This window comes from Phyllobates terribilis, unplaced genomic scaffold (assembly GCF_046119375.1).
Source record: "Phyllobates terribilis strain yellow unplaced genomic scaffold, ASM4611937v1 Scaffold_3__8_contigs__length_932513732, whole genome shotgun sequence".
Lineage (NCBI taxonomy): Eukaryota > Metazoa > Chordata > Amphibia > Anura > Dendrobatidae > Phyllobates > Phyllobates terribilis.
The window spans coordinates 625,121,738-625,135,752 of NW_027362763.1; the positions used below are offsets into that span (position 1 = coordinate 625,121,738).

General features: G+C 42.7%; 1 protein-coding gene across 4 annotated transcripts in view; it reads right to left on the bottom strand.

The window, feature by feature from the left end:
- Nucleotides 1–14,015, bottom strand: part of CEP170 (centrosomal protein 170) — a 306,205-nt gene that overhangs the window by 217,481 nt on the left and 74,709 nt on the right. For all 4 annotated transcript variants that reach the window (XM_073671540.1, XM_073671537.1, XM_073671538.1 and 1 more), the window contains 3 exons: nucleotides 10,160–10,305; nucleotides 4,782–4,871; nucleotides 3,800–3,881 (listed from right to left, as the gene is read on the bottom strand). In XM_073671540.1, coding sequence (XP_073527641.1) covers nucleotides 3,800–3,881; nucleotides 4,782–4,871; nucleotides 10,160–10,264 — 277 coding nt within the window. In that variant the 5' untranslated portion in view covers nucleotides 10,265–10,305. The remainder of the gene's footprint in view (nucleotides 1–3,799; nucleotides 3,882–4,781; nucleotides 4,872–10,159; nucleotides 10,306–14,015) is intronic.

Sequence of the window (14,015 nt, forward strand, 5' to 3'; positions counted from 1 at the left end):
TGTATATGGGGAGGCTGCGTGGGGCTCATGCTGTATATGGGGAGGCTGCGTGGGGCTCATGCTGTATATGTGGAGGGTGTGTGGGGCTCATGCTGTATATGGGGAGGCTGTGTGGGGCTTATGCTGAATATGGGGAGGCTGTGTGTAGTTCATGCTGTATATGGGGAGACCGTGTGAGGCTCATGCTGTACATGGGGAGGCTGTGTGGTAGCTTATGCTGTATATGGGAAGGCTGTGTGGTAGCTTATGCTGTATATGGGAAGGCTGTGTGGTAGCTTATGCTGTATATGGGGAGGCTGTGCGGGGCTCATGCTGTATATGGGAAGGCTGTGCGGGGCTCATGCTGTATATGGGGAGGCTGTGCGGGGCTCATGCTGTATAAGGGGGGCCTTGCGGGGCTCATGCTGTATATGGGGAGGCTGTGCGGGGCTCATGCTGTATATGGGGAGGCTGTGCGGGGCTCCTGCTGTATATGGGGAGGCTGTGCAGGGCTCATGCTGTATATGGGGAGGCTGTGCGGGGCTCATGCTGTATATGGGGAGGCTGTGCGGGGCTCATGCTGTATATGGGGAGGCTGTGCGGGGCTCATGCTGTATATGGGGAGGCTGTGCGGGGCTCATGCTGTATATGGGGAGGCTGTGAGGGGCTCATGCTATATATGGGGAGGCTGTGAGGGGCTCATGCTGTATATGGGGAGGCTGTGAGGGGCTCATGCTGTATATGGGGAGGCTGTGCGGGGCTCATGCTGTATATGGGGAGGCTGTGCGGGGCTCATGCTGTATATGGGGAGGCTGTGCGGGGCTCATGCTGTATATGGGGAGGCTGTGCGGGGCTCATGCTGTATACGGGGAGGCTGTGCGGGGCTCATGCTGTATACGGGGAGGCTGTGCGGGGCTCATGCTGTATACGGGGAGGCTGTGCGGGGCTCATGCTGTATACGGGGAGGCTGTGCGGGGCTCATGCTGTATACGGGGAGGCTGTGCGGGGCTCATGCTGTATACGGGGAGGCTGTGCGGGGCTCATGCTGTATACGGGGAGGCTGTGCGGGGCTCATGCTGTTTCCGTGGAGGCTGTGCGGGGCTCATGCTGTATACGGGGAGGCTGTGCGGGGCTCATGCTGTATATGGGGAGGCTGTGCGGGGCTCATGCTGTATATGGGGAGGCTGTGCGGGGCTCATGCTGTATATGGGGAGGCTGTGCGGGGCTCATGCTGTATACGGGGAGGCTGTGCGGGGCTCATGCTGTATACGGGGAGGCTGTGCGGGGCTCATGCTGTATACGGGGAGGCTGTGCGGGGCTCATGCTGTATACGGGGAGGCTGTACGGGGCTCATGCTGTATACGGGGAGGCTGTACGGGGCTCATGCTGTATACGGGGAGGCTGTGCGGGGCTCATGCTGTATACGGGGAGGCTGTGCGGGGCTCATGCTGTATACGGGGAGGCTGTGCGGGGCTCATGCTGTATACGGGGAGGCTGTGCGGGGCTCATGCTGTATATGGGGAGGCTGTGAGGGGCTCATGCTGTATATGGGGAGGTTGTGTGGGGCTCATGCTGTATATGGGGAGGCTGTGCGGGGCTCATGCTGTATATGGGGAGGCTGTGTGGGGCTCATGCTGTATATGGGGAGGCTGTGCGGGGCTCATGCTGTATATGGGGAGGCTGTGTGGGGCTCATGCTGTATATGGGGAGGCTGTGTGGTAGCTCATGCTGTATATAGGGAGGCTATGTGGGGCCTCATAAGATATATAGAAGTGGCTGTATTCAGATTCAAAAGGTTTATAGGGCGATGTCAGCATACTTAATACTGTTCAGCATTAAGTGATGCAATGAATATTAATACAATTATTAATAATATAATAATTATCATTAATATAGTGATATTAATACTGAGCAGAATTAATTTCAGTCTATTGGTTTGGCCCTCCACAACAGTCATAGTCTCATGTGGCTCCCATTGGAAAATTAATTGCCCACCCCTGGACTAGAGGCATTGTTTGTTCCGAACCGTGTGCTCTCTGATGTTGCTAAATGAGGCTACCTTTCCTCTGCAGCATCGGAGGAGCACAGTAGGACTGAAGCTGCCCTGGGATTGGGAGCCAACAGTGTGATCCTGAGATCCAGGTTAGTTTCATTGCATTGCTTACAAACTCAATAGAAGTGAACTTGTAAGCACTGCTGACGTTCAGCCTTCCTCATCGGTACCTTACTGTGCATGCATCGCACCAGGGAATGATGGTGCTTGCACTAGATCTTGAGTGGAGGAGGCAATTGCCTAGGAAAAGAGTGACCTGTCGATCACTGACATTAGACAGGCGGAGGGAGGGTAATAAGGAAGAAAGGCAATAGAGATGTTGGGGCAGTGCACGCTCACAGCACTTGCGGCTCATTTGTTTAACAGTTCAACAACAAATTTTGCTAAAACGTAAACCCAGGTTTCTAAAATTAAGGTATAGATGTAATCAACATGCAGGAAACAAACTATTTTCAGCTCACCCTTGTATCTGAATCCATTCAGTCCTTGGAGTACGGAAAGACGTCTTTATCAGACGTGAGAAGCAGATGCAGGTTGAAAGGAAAATCCAACTCCAGCAAGGTAAAATGAAAAATATCTTTTTATTAGAAAAATCCATTAAAATATGGGCAATTGTTCAGACCAATTCATTTAGTCCAAGTGGAGGAAAAAGGTGCCAGTGAAGGATAACTGTACGCGTTTCGAGCACCCTGTGTGCTCTTAAACTCGTACACAGTTATTTTAATGGATTTTTCTAATAAAAAGATATTTTTAATTTTATTACCTTGCTGGAGTTGGATTTTCCTTTCAACCTGCATAGATGTAATCAGCATTGCAGCAACTTTACATGGATAACATTGGTTCCCGTTAATGGCAGAAATTTGTTTAATTTCTGCATTTTGAAAGCCCCTATTTTTTAATAAAACTTTATTCTGCATACATATTTCTACAACAACACCATTTCATTTTAGAAAATAATTTGTTGGTTGTTGCTGTATTTAAAGAAAAAGAACATTTTTCTATTCAACAAACCTGTAGTATGACTTGGCTTTTGCAGGGTGATTTCTTTTAAATTTGTGGTATATACTGTACAATTATTTGATCATGTTTAATTCCATTTTAGGAAATCTGGATAAACAAGAAATACCAGTTTTGCAATTCCATTTTTTTTACTTTTCATTTTTTAAGGCTTATTATCTTTTTCATTCAGATTGTATAGCTACTAGCAGATAGGAGTTAGCTTCAATATTGGCCATTGCTGTGGGGTGTCAGATTTGGGTGACAATTGAAACCTGCTGACGGTGGCAAAGGTTCAGGACCTGATCCATGCTTTTAACAAATCATACAAATAAGGTAATGAATAGTACCAGTCACCAGCACTGCAAAATGTACAGCACAGGGTGGGAACAGGTTAAAATTCTTTATATGCTTCCAGTCAGTGTTATAACTCCTCAACATTAAAATTCCAACACCAAGAAGGAAAATTTGTGAAATTATGGCTATCACAGGATGAATAAACATGTTATTGATCTGCAAATAATGACAAAATGGAAACAAAATTTTCAAACTATCAATTTATTCAGTATCGAGCATGAGCGTCACACGCAGAAATACATGCTTTGGCATGCCACCAGAGACTTTTCCTTCTTGGTGTTACTATTTCATGAAATTAAGTGTGAATATACCGTACATTAATTCTTATGAAGTTTTTCGAATATATTTTTATATACTCTTACTAACAAACTAGATTAAAATTTTGGTAACCTTGAAACTGAATTAATAAAAGGATATCATAACCAAATCTCAGTTTATCTTCAAGCTTCAGGGTAACATACGTTTGTTCAGGAATCCGGGTATCATTCACAAATGTCTATAAAGAGATGAGAATAAAAGAGAAATATGAATAGAACACGCCAAAACAAACGAAACTGCAAGGTAAAAGGTAGATGGTGTAAAGGCATCTACTAAGCCACTTACATAACGCAGAATGGATCACTTTAAATGGAAGCCATTTACATCTATTATAAAGGGTTGTCCAATGCTAGAAAATACTTAGACAGTTCAGAGTATTCCCTAGAAAATAACAACTCTGGAGCCTCTTTTCTTAGAACTCTGTATGTTGTTCCTTCATCTGTTTTCTTTTGACAATGGGTCACTGAAAGATCAGGCAGTCAATCATTTTGCTACAGTGAGGGAAGTCTGACAGCGGCTAAAGCCCCCCATGCACTTTAGATGTCTACTGGCCAAACCACGGTTCAGCTGATCATTTGGCAGGCAGCTATGTTGTCTGGCTCTCCCATACACAGGAGCGCTCTTCTGACTAGGTTCTCCTGTGTTCTCTATGAGAAATCCACTAACAGACATCTCCGACAGTGGGTTGTCTCTACAGAACAAAAGAACTGCAGTCTGAAATAAGACATGCCGGAACCTTATCTTCTCCAACATTCATCTATTGGGGGGCCCCTGACATAGTAGATGGTTGGCTGATCCTGTCAAAAATGGCGGGTTCAGCCGACATTAGTCTATTGTGTATGGGGGGCCTTTACCCCCAGAGAAAAAAGAAGCGTTCATGTGTATGGGGAAGTCAGCAGAGAAAGTGGTCCACAAGAAAGCACAGAATAGCGACACAAGGTGTATGATTACACCGGCTAGAAAATAAAATGAAATGTGCTTGAGTTTGCCGTTTGATGGAATGACAACATAGATATTTCTAATGTTCGTACATTTGAAGATATACTTTCCTATACAGAGTAATTCTATTTAAGCTTACCCCATTGAGACTCCCCAAGTCCTTTACTAAATGTTCATCAGTAGATGCTTCATAGTTGATGACCGCATGTTGTTTGTCCACACTTCTTGACTATATAATTTAAAAGATAGAAAATAGCAAGAAACCAGTAGGTTTGGTTGGATTAACATGTGAGAAGAACTATCCTATAGGATAAAAAGTTCATTGTATAAACTCTCTCATTCCATTCTTTCAGATATCATCTAGGTTTTGGATAACATGGAAGCACAGAGCACGGGTGCACCAAGCTTGTGGATGTGGCTAAAGGCTCTTTTGATAGACTCCTTTTAAAAGACTCCAATAGAACAGTTTCAGAAAAAAATAAATACCAAGCAAGACCTCCAGCAGGATTGTCGATACCACCGCAAAATGCTCTAGTGACCAATTGGGTCACTTTCAAACTGTCTTCAGACGTATCACTGCACAGTAACAATTGATTTACACTTCTCATACTCTAAAACACAAAACACTTTCTCTTGCATAGTCGTCATTTTGGGATCTGATGCGGCGCTGCCACCTGGTGAGTCACAAGCGAGTCTACACACGCGAGTTGCAAACTCTGAGATGTGACCTTTTGATACGTTATTATTAGTGATGAGTGAGCACTAAAATACTCGGGTGCTCGAAACTCAGGTCGAGCACATTGTAACGAGCCCAATCTAAGTCTATGGGAAACTCGAGCATTTTTCTGGCGGTCCCCCCCAGCATCCGGAGCAAGTGCTCCACAGTGTCTCTGAAGGATGGCATGCTTGCTGGTTGGCAGCGTTCTGCTACCATCCAGCCTGCCATCTCAATGCCATTCCAGCATGGGAGAATTCTCCTGCTCAAGCGGTGACGTCATTTACAGACATAGCTTGAGCAGGAGAATTCTCCCACGCTGTCAGTGACGTGCATGAGGTGAGCTGAGTTCATTAGACATGAACTCGGCTCATCTGGATGCCGTCACAGCCAGACACTGAGGAGCTTCACTGAGGAGCTTCTCAGTGTCTGCGGGATGACAGGCTGGATGGCAGCGTTCTGCTGCGATCCAGCCTGTCATGTGAATGTAGCAGAGCTGAAGCCTTCCTGGGAACCATGGAAACGTAAGGATGATGTTGCTTTATTATTTTTCTTTTATTGCAGGAGATCGTTGGCTTCAGCTGGAATGGGCGTGATGGTAAGTATGGTTTAATTTAGAACAATAAAGAATTGTGTGTTTATTTCAATTAAAGGATTTTATTCTGGTTGTTTGTGTTTTTTTTTAACTTTGACTATGGGGTTAGTAATGGGGGTGTCTTATAGACGCCTCTCCATTACTAACCTGGGCTTAATGTCAGCTGGCATTATAAGCCCTATTACCCCACTGCCACCGCTACAGGGCAGTGGGAAGAGCGAGGCTAAGTGCCAGAATTGACGCATCCTATGGATGCCCCATTTCTAGAGCGGCTGAGGGCTGTTGTTTCCAGCCTGGGAGGGGGCCAATATTCATGGCACCCTTCCTGGGCTATTAATATCAGCCCCCAGCTGTCAGCCTAGCCTTTGCTAGCTATTAAAATAGGGGGGACCGCACGTCATTTTTTAGGGGGGGTCCCCCATTTTAAATAGCTAGTAAAGGCTAGGTATTCAGCTGGGGGCTGATATTAGTAGCCTGGGGAGCTCCGTGGGTATTACCCCCTTCCCAGGCTTCAAACATCTGCCCCAGCCGTCTGCTTAACCTACGCTAGAGACTAAAATTACAGGGAACCCCACGACAATTTTTTTTTAAATAAATTCTTTATTTTAACACTAAATGACAAGTACAGTAACCAACACTATCACTGTACTTAGAAATATGTCAGTCACATATATAATATCTATCTAATCTATGTGTGATGCTCTATTCTTTCTGTTCTAAATTGTCGGGTACCAGTGTATGCCGCTGATGAATTGCCGGCTTTTCATGTTTCACTGAGCACTGTTCCCATCAATTTGGGCAATCACGGTAATGCCACAACCACCATGGCTGTGACATTACAGTGAGTGGCAGACAATCCCTGCATGATTGGTGCTTCAAACAGCGCCAGACATGCAGGACGGGGACAGAGCTCCCGCCCGAGCATCGCGCAAGTACTCGGCGAGCTCCGAGCATCTCGAGTACTGAGCAGTGGCGAGCATGCTCGCTCATCACTAGTTATTATTACAAAAGGGTGAAATTTATATCTTTTCAGTAATATGAATGCAAAACCCGATTAATCTTTCATAATCACCCAGTTTAATCTATCTTCAATTTATCTATCCATCCTACATTTATCGGTCTCTCTCGCTCTATATCTCATATCTATCTATCCCACATCTATCTATTTATCCCACACCTATCTATCCATCCATTATCTACACTGGGGAAAATAAGTAATTGATACACTGCCGATTTTGCAAGTTTTCCCACCTACAAAGAATGGAGAGGTTTGTAATTTTATCGTAGGTACACTTCAACTGTGAGAGACATAATCTAAAAAAAAAAAAAACAGAAAGTTGCACCTGTTTGAACTCATTACCTGTATAAAAGACAGCTGTCCACACAATCAAGTACACTCCAACCTCTCCATCATGGCCAAGACCAAAGAGCTGTCTAAGGACACCGGGTAAAAAATTGTAGACCTACACAAGGCTGGGATGGGCTACTTGACAATAGGCAAGCAGCTTGGTGAGAAAGCAACAACTGTTGGCACAATTATTAGAAAATGGAAGAAACATAAGATGACTGTCAATCTTCCTCAGCCTGGGGCTCCATGCAAGTTCTCGCCTTGTGGGGTAAGGGTGATTCTGAGAAAGTTCAGGAATCAACACAGAACTACACAGGAGGACCCGGTCAATGACCTGAAGAGAGCTGGGACCACAGTCTCAAACATTACAGTCAATAAAACACCACGTCGTCATTGATTAAAATCCTGCAGGGCACCCAAGGTACCGCTTTTCACGCCTGCACATTTCTAGGTCTGTTAGGTCTGTTTGAAGTTCACCAATGACCACAAAGATGATCCAGAGGTCATATGGTCAGATGAGACCAAAATAGAACTTTTTGATAACAACTCCACTTGCCGTGTTTGGAGGAAGAAGAAGGATGAGTACAACCCCAAGAACACCATCCCAATGGTGAAGCATGGTGGGGGAAACAACATACTTTTGAGGTGTTTTTCTGCAAAGGGAACAGGACGACAACACTCTATTGAAGGGAGGATGGATAGAATCATGTATCGCAAGATTTTGGCCAACAACCTCCTACCCTCAGTAAGAGCATTGAAGATGGGTCGTGGCTGGGTCTTCTCACTGTTGAAGTGTACCTACAATAAAAATTACAGACCTCTCCATTTTTTGTAGGTGGGAAAAACTGCAAAATCAGCAGTGTATCAAATACTTAGTTTCCCCACTGTATCTATCTATCCCATTGCTACAGTGGCTTGCGCAAGTATTCATCCTCTCCCACCTTGGCTTTTTACCTATTTTTTTTTTACCTATTTTGTTACATTACAACCTGTGCTTAAATATTTTTGTAATCCTATTTGTGTGTAATGCATCAGCACTAAGTAGTCAAACTTGTTGAAGTGAAGTGAGAAAAATAGGCATAAATTAAATACATGGGATTAAATTACTAAAAACTGGCATGTGCATATGTATTCATCCCTTATGCTATGAAGCCCATAAAAATTTCTGATGCAAGCAGTTACCTTCATAAGTCACATGCTTATTGAAAGGAAGTCCACCTGTGTGCAAGTGTCACATGGTTTGCTACACCTTTTCTGAAAAGCCACAGAGGCTGCAAGTGCAACACCATTAAGCAAGAGGCACCACTAACCAAACAACACCATGAAGACCAATGAGATCTCCAAACAAGTCAGGGATAAAGTTGTTGAGAAGTACAAGTAAGTATTGGGTTATAAAAAAGAATATCTCTGATGATCCCCAGAGCACCATCAAATCCATTATCATCAAATAGAAAGAACGTGATACCACAACAAACCTGCCAAGAGAGGGCCTCCCACCAAAATTCTCAGCCAGGGCAAGGAGGGAATTAATCAGAGAGGCAGCACAGAGACCAAAGGTAACCCTGAAGGAGCTGTATAGAGTTCCCAAGAAGAGACTTGGGTATCTGTCCATACGACCACAATAAGCTGTACACGGGCTGGGACAGGACGGAGGTTCACCTTCCTACAAGACAATGACCCAAAGCATGCTACTAAAGCAACACTCGAGTGGTTTAAGGGGAAACATGTAAATGTTTTGGAGTGACCTAGTCAAAGCCCAGACCTTAATCCAATTAAAAATCTGGAAGTCAGACTTTAAGATTGCTATTCACCAGAGGAAACATCTAACTTGAAGGAGCTGGAGCAGTTTTACCTTGAGGAATTTGCAAAAATCCCAGTGGCAAGATGTGGATAGAGACTTATCCAAAGCAACTTACAGCTGTAATTGCAGTAAAAGAAGGCTCTACAAAGTACTGATTTAGGGGGTAATTATGTACACTGAAATTTTCAGTTATTTTGTCCTATTTTTGTTTGCTTCACAATAAAAAGAAAACCAAATGCTCACGGTTGTATGTATGTTCTTTATATGAACTTATCAGCTGTCATAAACCTCTAACAGCTGCAGGGAAAAATGTGCAGGGAAAGATGTAGGCTCAGCGCCAGAGCCTGCATTAAAGGCAGGCACACGACATTGGAAGTACTTATATGGCCAAGGTCGCGAAGGGGTTAATATCCCAGTCAGCTCTCTACAGCTTATTCATTTCTATACAGCAGCCAATCATTTCTATACCCTCCCTCTCAGCTCCTTAAGAGATCGGCCACGTGCACACGTTCCGTATCGGTGAGTTTTTTTACCTCAGTATTGCTGAACTTTATAGTTTTACGAATACTACAGTCCTATTCACCAGAGCTAAGGAGACTGCGTTGCTCAGAGCGGTACAAGAGACAACTAGAGAGTACCCCTTTAAAAAGTGGGGGGAAAAATGAAATAGAGTTTTCTTGGTATTATTTACATGACAAAAACCTGGCATTTGTACAGGGTTGTGTAGATTTTTTATATCCATTGTAAGTAAATTTGTTTAATTTTTTATGTTGTTACAGATAGGGCTTTTTTACAGAAAGTATTTGGGGTTTCTTGGGTTTGTTCTTTACTGTTTGATTATATTGTATGAAGAACAGAAATACAAACTTTTTTGTTTTGAAAATAAAACAGATTTCATTATTTGAATAGCAAATAAATGGTCTAATGAAGAGGAGCTAGGGATTCAGATACAATTAATAAAAAGTATCCTTTTGAAAGCTGTAAGGTTTTTGTTTGCTTGTTTTACAATTAGTATATGAATTTTTTTGCCCTCACAACATAGTAAAGAAGGAACTTACCTGTAACATAAGCTCACAGTCATCTCTCCCGACAAAAATCATTTCCCTTGGGAGTCTATGTCGGGTGCCACCACTGCTCACTAAAAACCACGATGTCAAACTCATGTTTCAACTTCAGTTTTTAATCTTTCATATGTGGAAATTCACTATAAAAAAAACAAAGAATAAACACATTTTCAAATAAAAATACCGGTTTGCATGTTTTGCTGAAAAGCAGCAAAGATTTGTGTTTTGCATCATTTTAAGCATTTTTTGCTGCCAGGGTGTACAGTAATGTCATGAAAACAATGCACTTTCCACAAGTTGTTGTCATATATTGATAGTTCGGTACAGATTCTTGCTTACATCATAATACACAACATTTTGCTGTGCCATCAGTATTAAACAGTTGTCGCCCCATTCTTAAGTTCAGGATCTAACATAACTCCAATCTCCACCATCTAACCCTGTCATGGCCAATGTTGACCATGGCATTTAGGTCATAAGACAGAGTAAGGAGGCAGGCTCTCTATGTTATCCCATTACCCACCCCCACAGCCCAAGGACACAACTGCAGGGTGCTAATGAAAGCCATGGCTCTGTGCTGGCAGCAATACATGCACGGTTACTTCTGTGGTTTATTTAAGCAACCATGCTGATACATAGACAAGTCTCCTAGAAGAACTGGATACTGTAGCTTCAACATCCTAGACAGGTACCAGCCTGTGTTACCAGCAAGATCAGCAGCTGGCTTCTGTTTTAGGCTATGTGCACACTGTGCGTTTTTGATGCGCTTTCGGAAGCACTGTGCGCAGTGTAAAAAAAAAAAAGTATAAATAAATCATTTTTTTAAATAAAAAACACCTTATTCTCACCTGTCCGCCGTCCTCCCGATGTCCCATGGCGACCCGATCACCTGGCAATACACTGACAGGAGCGCGTTCGCTCCCGGCAGTACATCACTGTGCTGTCGGGACGGAGTTCACCGGAGTTCATCAGCTGAAGAACTTTCCCACGCAACACTGAGGCAGTAAATGAGGGCATCGGGGCTTATCAGCTGATCTTCAGCTGATGAACTCCAGTGAACTCAGTCCCAGCAGTGCAGCGATGTCCACTGCCGGGAACGATCGCGCTACCGTCAGTGTATTGTCGGCTGCTAGATGAACTCTAGTGAACTCAATCCCGGCAGAGCAGCAATGTACACTTACAGGAGTGATTACACTCCTGTCAGTGTATGGTGCTGTCTCCTACAACAGTCACAACAGTAATCCCACTTTCCCCGGATCGCCGTGGGACACTAAAATGACGGAAGACAGATGAGGGATATGGTTGTTTTTTATTTTTGGTTTCGTACAGGAGACGAGGGCTTAGAGGACTGGGCGTTAGGTGAGTATACAGTGTTTTTTATTTTTAAATAAAAGATTAAAACAGTGTGGAATTTTATTTAAATAGAAGACTTTATTCTGGCCGTGTCTTCATTGAAAAACGTCAAAAACCTTACTACGGGTAAGTAATGGGGGCGTCTTAACCTGGGCTTCATGTCAGCCGCCAATACAAGGCTGACATGAACCTCAACCTCATTACCCCACTCGCCACCGCTACACGACAGTGGGAAGAGCTGAGGTTAAGTGCCAGATTTGGTGCATCTTATGGATGCGCCAGTTCTGGGACAGCTGAGAGCTGATATTATTAGCCGCAGAGGGGGCCAGGATCCATGGCTATTAATATCAGCCCGCACCTGTCTGTTTACCCTTTGCTGGTTAGATTTTACAGGGGGACCCTATGTCAATTTATTCTGGGGTCCCCCTGTAATCTAGCCAGCAAAGGTTAACCAAACAGGTGTGGGTTGTTATTAATAGCCAGGTAAGTAGCGTGTAAATCATGTCTGGCTGGCTTAAGCCTTATATTCAAGACAGTTTTTCTCATACGAGTGTTTTCGAATATCACTAGTACCTATAATAATTTATTGCGCCGTTCACATACACCAGTAATGTTTCGCAGAATGATTGTCTTGTGCAAAATCGTGTACACATTTATGATCTTGATCTAAGTATTAGATCAAAATCACATTCCTTATCTATTACCTCCTCCAATATTACTGTCACAGCCCTTTCTTCCCTTCCCAAATTGATAGTTCTGCTTCACGTCACTTATCTTATTACTGCACTATTCTATGTCCTAAGACCAAACTGATTAAACTCTGAGGAAACTCTGAATAAAATCACTGATGAAACTTTTTTCTTGTACATGAGCAAAAATGAAGTGTGAATGAGGTTCGAAGCCTCATTCACACATCCGTGTTTAACTTCTTCGTGACTTTAAACGTATCAATACATCCAGGTTGGGAAGGACTTCCGGACCTTAGACATATGGATATGTCCTGGCGATTTTGTGCACACGCCGCCGGGAGTTCAGCAAATCTGACAGCCGGATCGGAAGCTCCCTCTCTCCTCTGATAGGCGCTCCTGCGACATCATCACAAGGGATCGATTGCTGCCATGGTGACCCAACTAAGAGGGACTAATTAAAAAAGATTAAAAAAAATTGTAAAAAATATAAAAATAAATAAATAAATCACAAAATAATAAAAAATATATATATTGCACTCAAAAATAAATATCTTTATGAAAAAGAATAAACAAACAAAAAAGTACATATATTTGGTATCGCCGCGTCCGGAACGATCCGACCTATAAAAACTGTTCCTCTAGCTAACCCCTTCAGTGAACACCATAAAAAAGATACAACGCTAAAAAATATGCTTTTTCATCATACCGCCGATCAAAAAGTGGAATAAAATGCCATAAAAAAGTCGAATGTAAAAAAAAAATGGTATAGCTGAAAACGTCATCTTGTCCCACAAAAAAACAAGTCACCATACAGCTTCATCAGCCGAAAAATAAAAAAGTTACAGCTCTCAGAATAAAGCAATATAAAAATAATTATTTTTTCTATAAAGTAGTTTTATTGTGTAAAACCGCCAAAATATAAAAAAAGATATAATAGTGGTATCACTGTAATCGTACTGACAAAAAGAATAAAATTGTCTTCTCAATTTTACTGCAAGCGTAACAGTGTAGCAAATAAAGAAAAAAATAATTCCTTAATTCCTGGTTTTTGTTCATTCTGCCTCCCAAAAAAATTTAATAGGAAACGATAAAAAAAATGTTATGTGCTCGAAAATGGTACCAATAAAAACGGTAACTTGTCCCGCAAAAAACAAGCCCTAACATGACTCTGTCAACAGAAATATGGTAAATGAAATATGGTGATACAAAAACTAAAGCGTCTTTTAGTGTGTGACAGCAGCCAAACATAAAAACCCAATATAAATCTAGTATCGCAGTAATCTCACCGACCCAAAGAATAAAGTTGTCTAATTACTTATACCACGCACGAGGAGCAGAGTAAAAGATAAATAAAACCAATTCTTCACCTGCTGTTGATTTGTTCATTCTACCTCCCAAAGATCGCAGTAAGGCTCAGCACACATTTATCCTGCGCTCTGTCCTGAGCGCTTACACTAGGGTTTCCGTGTAAATCTCTGAAATAAGTGATTCAGACGGAACCCCCGATGGAAGATTCCCTATAATGAAACGGAAGGAGACACTGTAGACACAGTGTGGCCTAAGACCCAGCGGTGTCCATCTTTCTAGGCATGGGGTCATTCCATGTCTAATGAACCAATGAATATTAGCGCTATAATTTTAATTCTTTTGAGAATTTGTTCTTTGGTAATACTGTGTTAGAGGATGCAAAATCTGAAGAAAAAAATTCTATAAATTTTAGTTTTTTTAAATTCATTTTCAAAAGAAAAAATGTGAATTTATGTGTTGCATGCCTTTACGTTTCTCCTCATAACTCAGCCAAAAAAGAA